Here is a 9,142-nt window from a genome sequence, read left to right as displayed (position 1 = left end):
ATTACCTAAGAGTTATGTCTCTCTCAGGCACATCTTTCTTTTTTGCCACCACTGGGGCTTGAACACAGGGGCTTATACTAACTTGTTTTTTTTTTTTTTTTGGTCAGTCATGGGGCTTGTCCCTAAGCTCTTTTTGCACTTACCACAGCACCACTTCCAGTTTTCTAGTCATTAATTGGAGATAAGAGTTTCAAGGAATTTCCTGCCTGGCCTGGCTCTAAACAATAATCCTCAGATCTCAGCCTCTTGAGTAGCTAGGATTACAGGCATCAGCCACCAGCCACCAGCTGACTCAGCTTTCTTGCTCATAGCTGGCACTCTGCCACTTGAGCCACACCTTCAATCTAACCTTTTGCTGGTTAAATGGAGATAGTCTTGCACATTTTTCTACTGTGATTGGCTTTGAACTTCCATCCAACAGGTCAAAGCCTTATAAGTTGTTAGAAATACAGACAGGAGCAATTGGTGTGCTTTCCAAACTGACCACCACCAATGGCTTCAGACCTTTTTGCTAAGCTTTGGAAACAGGCAGAGGCATGTGGACTGAGCTACAAAATTCCACATCCATACTTTTTAAATGTTTTTGGCCTTCTACCTTCCCTTCTGTTTGTCTTCTATGCATTTACAGTACCTTCAAATTGACTACCAATCTCCCCCATTCTCAACTCCTCTCACATAAACCAAAATGGCCCTTAACTATGATTCACTCTATTAGAACACCAAGAGGATAAAGTTGTGAATAACTGAAAACCCTCAGATTCTTTTTTTTTTAATTATAAAAGCAATTCATTTAGGGCCAGAGACCCTACATGTGTTAAAGCCTTGCCTAATAAACACAGGGTCTTGGCTATAGTTCCCAGTAGAGGGGGAAAAAAGAGTAATTTATTTAATAATACTTTCCCCCCAGAGTGAAAATAATTGTGTTCTCATTCTAGAGATGATCTGTTTTTGACCTATTGAAAATGGATTCTTTTCCTACTATTTTCACTCAAATGATAATAATACATTTTGAAACATTCAGAAAAATGTAAAATATACTTAAAACTCTCCACCCGCTTTTTAATGCCACTTAATTGGAAACTGAACAGTTTTCTGTTTTTGTTTTTCTGAGAGAGATGGTATTAGGGTTTGAACTCAAGGCTTCACACTTACTAGACAACACTTTTACGTCTGAGCCATGCCTCCAACCTCTTTTTCCACTGGTGTTTTCAAGGTAGGGTACTGTTTATGCCCAGATCAGCCTAGATTGCAATCATTCTATTTGTGCTTCCCTTTGTTGCTGGGATCACAGTTATATTCTACACCTCATGAGGCCACTGGTTGCGATGGAGTCTTGTGAACTTTTATGCTCAAGCTAACTTCAAACCATGAGCTCTCAATCTCCACCTTCCAAGTAGCTAGGAACACAGGTTTGTGACACTGAGCCAAGCTAGAGTTTCTTATAAAAGAATGTTTTATATCTGATAGAGAGAGAGAGAGATCTTTACTCTTTTGATGCCTTTTTTACTTAATAACCTTTCCTATTAGCAATTAGACAATTCAGACTTTTCCACTGACTAGAAATATCATCTTTTAAATACTGAAGTCACATAAAAATTTGGACCTATTTCTATATTTTCTCTTACAAAAATCTTTTTCTCATTCTTCAGTAAAAATTTGTTTATAGTTCATTTTATTTTGCTTTTTGAGACAGCAAGTTTCCTATGATTCTGCTTTATCTAAATGATCCTGGCTATTATCATCACACTGTTTCAGATGAGATTTAGAGTCATTTGCTAATACCTTATTAACATTCTTGGGAAGTGCTCTGTACTATACATATAAGCTAACAAACAACAGATTCTTCACCACTTTTTTCAAGATTTCTTTACACATTCTTCAATAGTTTTTAAGCTCCCTGAAAAGAGGTCCTATGAATTTCTTATATTTTATCACTGTGGGCTCCTATAAATTGGGCTTTTTCTCTCATTAGATATTCTAATAAACATCTGAATACAGGGCTGGGAATGTGGCTTAGTGACAGAGTGCTTACCAAGCATGCATGAAGTCCTCAGTACCACATAAACAGAAAAAGCTATAAGTCAAGCTGTGGCCCAAGTGGTAGAGTGCTAGCCTTGAGCAAAAGAAGCTCAGGGGCAGTGCCCAGGCCCTGAGTTCAAGCCCCAGGACTGACGAAAAAAAATTTGAATATAGGAAAACTGTTCATTACATGTTCATAAAATCTCTATGAAAAGAGATTAATTCTGTATCTATTTTATAGATGAGAAAAACCAAAGCACAGAATAACTTGTCTGGAAAGTAACATGATAGGGATTCAAATCTAAACAGTCTACTATAGTAAAAACTATTAAATAATTTTGCCACCTCTTGTTCAATACTATATTATATTTTTCTACCACATTATTATATTACCTAATATTACAGTGGTGATATTAAGGATTTCATCTTGTTTCTGTTTTAATTGAAATGTTTCTAGCTAATTACATTGCTGGCTTTAGATTTATGATATACTTCTTTTAATTATGTCAATACATTTACCTCATTCCAAAATCCCTCAAAATCTCAACACACTATTACAATTCTCCCAAATCTCACCGTTCAAAATTCTAATCTTATTATAAATTTAATGGGCAATGTAGAGCTGCTTTAGGGTAATAGTTATAAATATTTCCCCTGAAAAGCAGAGAAAATGGAAAGAAAATCACTGCCCCCAAGCAGTATTAAAGTTGTCTTTTGCTATGAAACTCTTATACAGTCATGAGTATGTGTGTGTGGCCATATGTTTTCATTTTCCCTAGTCATAATGTAGAAGTATTACTGATTAAAGACGTGTTTGTCAGGCAAATTGGCAAGTTTCTATCTTAGCAGACTTCTATGCTGTTCTCAATGCCACCCTTCATACCTGAACCTCTGCCCTTGACATCATCTTTCTTTTTATTTTTTAAAAAATAAAGAGTATCTAGCATATACTCAAAGCTGAGAAGTTCTATCAGCCTGTTTCCTGCCTGTACAGTTTTGAGGTGCTGACAGCTTGTCCTCTCTTGATTACATCAAGTACAAGCTGGTAGTGTTTCTACTGGTATAATATTCTCAAACACCTTTCATAGACAAGAGGTTCCTCCACAGATCTTGCCTGGATAATCCTAGCTCTATTTTGAGCTTATGCTTGGCTGCTAAAGGAATCTTATGAGTTCACCCTTGATCTCTTCTATGCTTGGTGTGACTGAATACTCCGACCTTCTGATCCGAGGTCCCAGCAATAGATTGTACAATGACTCCTTTGGGTTTTTCTCTAGAGTACACATTCCCAACATTAACTCACTTGATTTTAACTTCTTTGCCTCTGGATAGACTAAAATTTTCTAAAATCAAGTAATAGCCCTTTTTTGTTTAAGGGGTCTCCCCCCATTTTATGTCTCTACTTTTAAATTTTTTACTAAAAATGGCAAAAAAAAAACAGGGTGAATATTTAACATTTTGTTTGGTAATTTCCTCAGCTAAATGTCCAAGTTTATTTCTTGTAAGTTCTCCTTCCCATACAACTACAAGACATAATTCTGCTAAGTTTCTGCTACTGTAATAAGAATCCATTTTCCTCCAGTTTCCAACATCTTCCTCATCTTCTTCTGAGCCTGTATCCTCAACACCTTTAGGTCCATGTTTCTACCAATAGTCTTAACAATGCTTTAGGTATCTCTAAGTTAATGTTTTCCCTCTCCTGTTTTTTACTTCTGAGTCTAGCATAACCATTAATATTCCTGTTTCTAATCATATAGGGCTTCTCTACCATGGTCCTCAAAATTCTTCCAGAACATGCTCATTGCCTAATTTCACACTATCTCCACATTTTTAAGTATTTGTTATAGTAGTACCCACTTCCAGGTACTATAAAGTCTGTACTACTTCTGAGGACATGAGTAATTCAGGATAATCCTGTCTTAATTCTCCATGTGGCATAACATAGTCCCAGGTCCTGGGGACTGGGACATAGAGAGCCATTATTCTTTCTACTATATCCACTGATTACTTAAAATGAACTAGAAGAAATATACTCATTACCTTACTCATGTAACTATAATCCCTCTGTATAGCATCTTTATAATAAAATAATTTTTTTAAATGAGCTAGAAACAAACCGTAAGTTAAGGGAACCTAGTAAGACTCAGAGGGAAACATTAACAGCTAAAAGAAAAAAAGTGGCTAATTTATTTTCATTTTAAAAATAATTAGTGAATCTAGCAACGTAATGATAGGTTTTCTATTTCTTTCTTGTGGTAGACACTGAGCTGACAAAACCAACACCAATTTTCAATTCCTTCACCTTTTTCCCCGCACTTAATACTTGAGCTATAAAAGCTAGAGACATGCTTTCCTGACTTCCTCAGGGTAGTCATATAGCACCATCGTGCCAAATAAAATCTAAAAATTGCCTTGGGAAGAGCTATTGCATTCCTGATGAAAAAGGCAGATGGTGCTGGCACTCCCTGGCCTCCTGCCCAGTAGCTCTCCAGCCTTGGATGTGGTGCACAGCCAGTAACTTGGGCATCTATTTTGCAATAATGGAGCACATCCAAAAGAATTCAAGAGACAGTAGCCCAGCCACTGTTGAATGAATCAACACCACATTCTATGCCTCCAGACAGAGTTACATGAAGAAAAACAAGCTCCCATTTTATATAAGTCACTTTTTACTTCTGCTTTTCTGTTTGTTTTTTTTTTCAGCTGCAAGCTTTTCTAATTGAAGCTATATATATAACTGCCTGTTAAACACAAGCACCTTCCTTCAAAACTGCATTTTATTCAAAAAATCATATTCATGGCCAGGCGCCAGCGGCTCATGCCTGTAATCCTACTCAGAAAGCTGAGATCTAAGAAGAATGGTTCAAATTCAGACCAAGCAGGAAAGTTTATGAGTCTTTATCTCCAATTAACCACCAAAAATCCAAAAGTAAAGCTGTGGCTCAAGCAGTAGAACAATAGCCTTGAACAAAAACAGCTCAGACACAACACTCAGGCCCTACATTTAAGCAGCCAGAACCATCACAAAAAAAAAAATCAGGGGGCTGGGGGTTTAGCCCAGTGGAAGGACGCCCGCCCGGCGTGCGCAAGGCCCCCCCCCCAAAAAAAAAGAAACTACAAAAAAAAATCATATTCAGGTAAAAGCAAATATGTTATAATTAAATGTGTTATAATTATATAATATATGCTATAATTTAAAGGTAACTATAAATAATACTGTATTACTTTAGTGTTATAAATTTTATACATTCATTTTAAGACATTTGGAAACTATCAAGTTAGCCATATCCAAAAATATCCCAAGATACACTATTGATAATATAACAATATATTTACATCAACATTTTTACACAGATACATAAAATACATTGAAAAGAAAGCTACAATAAAATATATAGAATCCAACTTCTGTTTATACAAAATTTATTAAATTTTTCCCATATCATTAAAGATGTTTTAAAACTATTTTCAAAAATATCCCTCTTAATATTAACACAGAAACTTAATTTTAATAATGCCTGATTTTAACAATTTTAATACCATTTATAGTGTTGTGACATCACTGTATATACAGCAGTATAATGTCTGATTATTTTCTGAAGATAATTCCATAGCTGTGAATATACTAGGCCAAACAGATAAACCATTTCAGTCATTTAACAAATGCTGCCAAACTACTTCCTAGAAAAACTCAATTTATTACTCTACCACTTATGTAAAAGAATATCATTCTTCCTTATAAGTACATTTATGCTGCCTTTTTGTTTTATTGTCAACCTAATGAGTGAAAGTATTGTAACTCATTCTTGAATTTTATTTTATTTATTTATTTATTTATTTAGTCACTACTAGGAAATCTTGTGCTTGTGAGGCAGGAGTTCTACTTCTTGAGCCATGCCTCTACGCTCTTATTGCTTTTTTTTTTTTTGCCAGTCGTGGGGCTTGAACTATGGGTCTAGGCACTGTACCTCAGCTCTTCAGCTCAAGGCTAGCGCTCTACCTCTTGAGCCACAGCACCACTTTCGGTTTTGAGTGGTTTATTGGAGATAAAAGTCTCACAGACTTTCCTGCCCCAGCTGACTTTGAACCTTGATCCTCAGATCTCAGCCTCCTGAGTAGCTAGGATTACAGGCATGAGTCACCGATACCTGGCTTGCTTTATTTTTAAGGTAAGCTCTCACCTTATAATCATACCAGCCTGGAGTTCCATCCTCCTACTTGGGCTTTCCTGTGTCATTGGAGAGCTTCCCTGTGTCATTGGAGATGACAGGTACACAACATCGTATCCAGCTATTGTGCTTCCCCTGTACCTGGGGTAATAGGCATATACCACCATACCTAGCCACTGGGGAAGATGGAATCTCACAAACTTTTTTGTTGTTGTTTATGTTCAGGCTGGCCTTGAATCATAGCCCTCCATGTAGCTAGGATTACAGTCCCAAGTAGTTAGAATTATAGATTCAAACCACCATGCCGAGGTTTATTTTTTTAATTTTTTGCTTAGATTTTTTTTTTATATCTGTGAAAGTGACTACAGACAGCACCTTTTCAATCAGCAATGATATTAACTGTAAATGTTTAATTCAATATATCACTTATGTCCAGTTTTATTTATTTTATGAACATTTTTTAAGATACTCAAACCTAGTAGCATTTCCCTTTGGACTTCATTTATCATAGAGACTTTTTCACATGATGAAAATTGCACATAAAAAAAAATGCTTTAAGCCGGGCGGCAGTGGCTCACACCTGTAATCCTAGCTACTCAGGAGGCTGAGATCTGAGGATACAGTTCAAACCAGTCCGTGCAGGAAAGTCCATGAGACTCATCTCCAACAAACCACTAGAAAACCAGAAGTGGCACTGTGGCTCAAGCGGTAGAGCACTCACCTTGAGCTGAAGAGCTGAGGGATAGCGCCCAAGCCCAGAGTTCAAGCCCCACAACTGAAAGAATGCTTTATGATATGATATTCTTGTGAATTTGTATTGGCAGTCCAAAAAGTAAAATCAATAGAGAGCAGCACATAAAGATAAGGATCTTAGCTTCAATATTCATTATGCACATACCTGCTTGTAACAATGATCACATCCTCAGAGATGGTAGCCATTTCCTTGATAGTAAGGTAGCACATCCTCCTCAATGTTTGCTGAAAATTATTTATTAAAGGTAACAAGTTATTCACAGGAATGTTTTGTGGTTGTTGTTGTTGTCGGTCGTGGGGCCTGAACTCTAGGCCTGAGCACTGTCCCTCAGCTCTTCAGCTCAAGGCTAGTACTTTACTGCTTGAGCCACAATGCCACTTCCAGCTTTTTCTGCTTATGTGGTGCTGAGGAATCGAACCCAGGGCCTCATGCATGCAAGGCAAGCACTCTACCACTGAGCCACCTTTCTAGCCCAGGAATTTTTTTTTTAATTCTTTAAAAGTGAACACCCCTTGATGGGAAGGGGAAACAAAGGAGGAGGCTACAATGCTTGATAAGAAATGTACTCATTATCTTGCCCATGTAATTGTAACGCCTCTGTACAGTATTTTCACAATAAAAAATAAATAAAAAATAAAAGTGAACACCCCAAGGAGATTATCTTTAAAGAGTTTTAAAAATATTCTTATCCACCAAAAACAATTTTGTAAAAATACCTGGATAAGGCTGGGAACCAGTGGCTCATGCTTGTATCCCTGACTACTTAGGAAGCTGAGATCTGAGGAACACAGTTTGAAGACAACCTGGACAGGAAAGTCAATGAGACTCTGATTTCCAATAAACAACTCAAAAAGACCAGAAATGGAGCTGTGTCTCAAGTGGTAGAGTAGAAGCCTTGAACAAAAGAAGCTAAAGGACAGTGTCCAGGCCATGAGTTTCAAGTCCCTGGAACAGCATTTTTAAAAATCTGGATAAGAAAATATATAGACTACTATTTTCTTAAATACATGAGTCACTCATACTCTGAAATACATAGAAGCGTCATTTTACAGAGAGCTCAACATATACAATGACAATATAAACAAGTTGTTGCTTTTTTTCCATGTGTTAAAGGCTTATCCTGGAAAACATATTTTTTTTAAATTCTTTAAGTATATGTATGGAGAAGGCTAGAGGTTATAAAGTACCTACTCAGCAAGGATGAGGCCCTTAGTTCAAACCCTAGTACCATCAAAGTGAATGGAGAGATGTACATACACATTCTGCTCTTTCCCCAATTCATGGTAAGCCAGTGTTTCTCCTGAATCCTAAATGATTTGTAATTAGACAACTAAGTTCCATTGTCAATTATCAAAATTTCCAGATAAATTTCCCATCCCCTCCTTTCCTCAATGCCAACAGACCCAAAACTCCTCTAGTCTGTTCAGCCACATTCCTTACTAAATAACTGTAAAATTTTTAAGTAAAAAAAAAAAACAACTAAAAAATAAAGCTGGGTTCTAGTGACACACACCGGTAATCACAGCAACTTAGAAGGCTGAGATCTGAGGATCTTGGTTTGAAGCTAGCCTGGACAGAAAAGTCCAGTAGACTCTTATCTCAATTAAACAACAAAAAGCTGGAAGTAGAGATGTGGCTCAAGTAGCCTTGAGTAAAAAAAGCTCAGGGGCAGTGCCTACGCCCTGAGTTCTAGGCCCAGGACTGGCACAAAAAGAGAGTAAGGAGAGAGAAGAGAGAGGACAGAGAGAAAGACAGAGAGAGGTGGGGGAGGGGGAAACGAAAGAAAGAAAAACAGAAAAGAACAAAAGATTAAAAAAAAAAGAAACTAAAAAATATCAGACCTAATTCCACAGTCCAAGCTACAGAGAGAATCTGGTGGCATGTATTAAGCCCCTTAAGGAAACAGAGGGGAATAAGGATTCTAAACATGATTTAACAAAGCAAAATAATCAAACAGGAGGCCAAAATAGAGCAGACCACAGACATACAAAGCTACATGAGAAGAAAATGGGAAATAAATGTCAAAATTTCAGAGCTAAAGAAAATCCTACCCCCATAGTAAAAAATAAATAAATAAACCTATCATGCAAAAGCAGAAGAAAATGAGATGTAAATATATATATATATATATATATACACCTAAAACAGAAAAAAATTGGGGCTCAACATTAGTAGTCATCAGAGAAATGGGGAAATGGAA

General features: G+C 36.8%; 1 protein-coding gene across 1 annotated transcript in view; it reads right to left on the bottom strand.

Moving 5' to 3' along the window:
* The window catches only part of Copg2 (coatomer protein complex, subunit gamma 2), a 97,577-nt gene extending 90,417 nt beyond the window's left edge, over positions 1-7,160 (bottom strand). Inside the window, exon 1 of the mRNA XM_013036423.1 lies at positions 7,087-7,160. Within this exon, the coding sequence (XP_012891877.1) occupies positions 7,087-7,151 (65 nt within the window). The 5' untranslated portion in view covers positions 7,152-7,160. The remainder of the gene's footprint in view (positions 1-7,086) is intronic.
* Positions 7,161-9,142: the final 1,982 nt, after the last annotated feature.

The sequence above is a fragment of the Dipodomys ordii genome, unplaced genomic scaffold (genome assembly GCF_000151885.1).
Source record: "Dipodomys ordii isolate 6190 unplaced genomic scaffold, Dord_2.0 Scaffold285, whole genome shotgun sequence".
Lineage (NCBI taxonomy): Eukaryota > Metazoa > Chordata > Mammalia > Rodentia > Heteromyidae > Dipodomys > Dipodomys ordii.
This window is presented reverse-complemented; position numbering and strand designations above follow the sequence as displayed.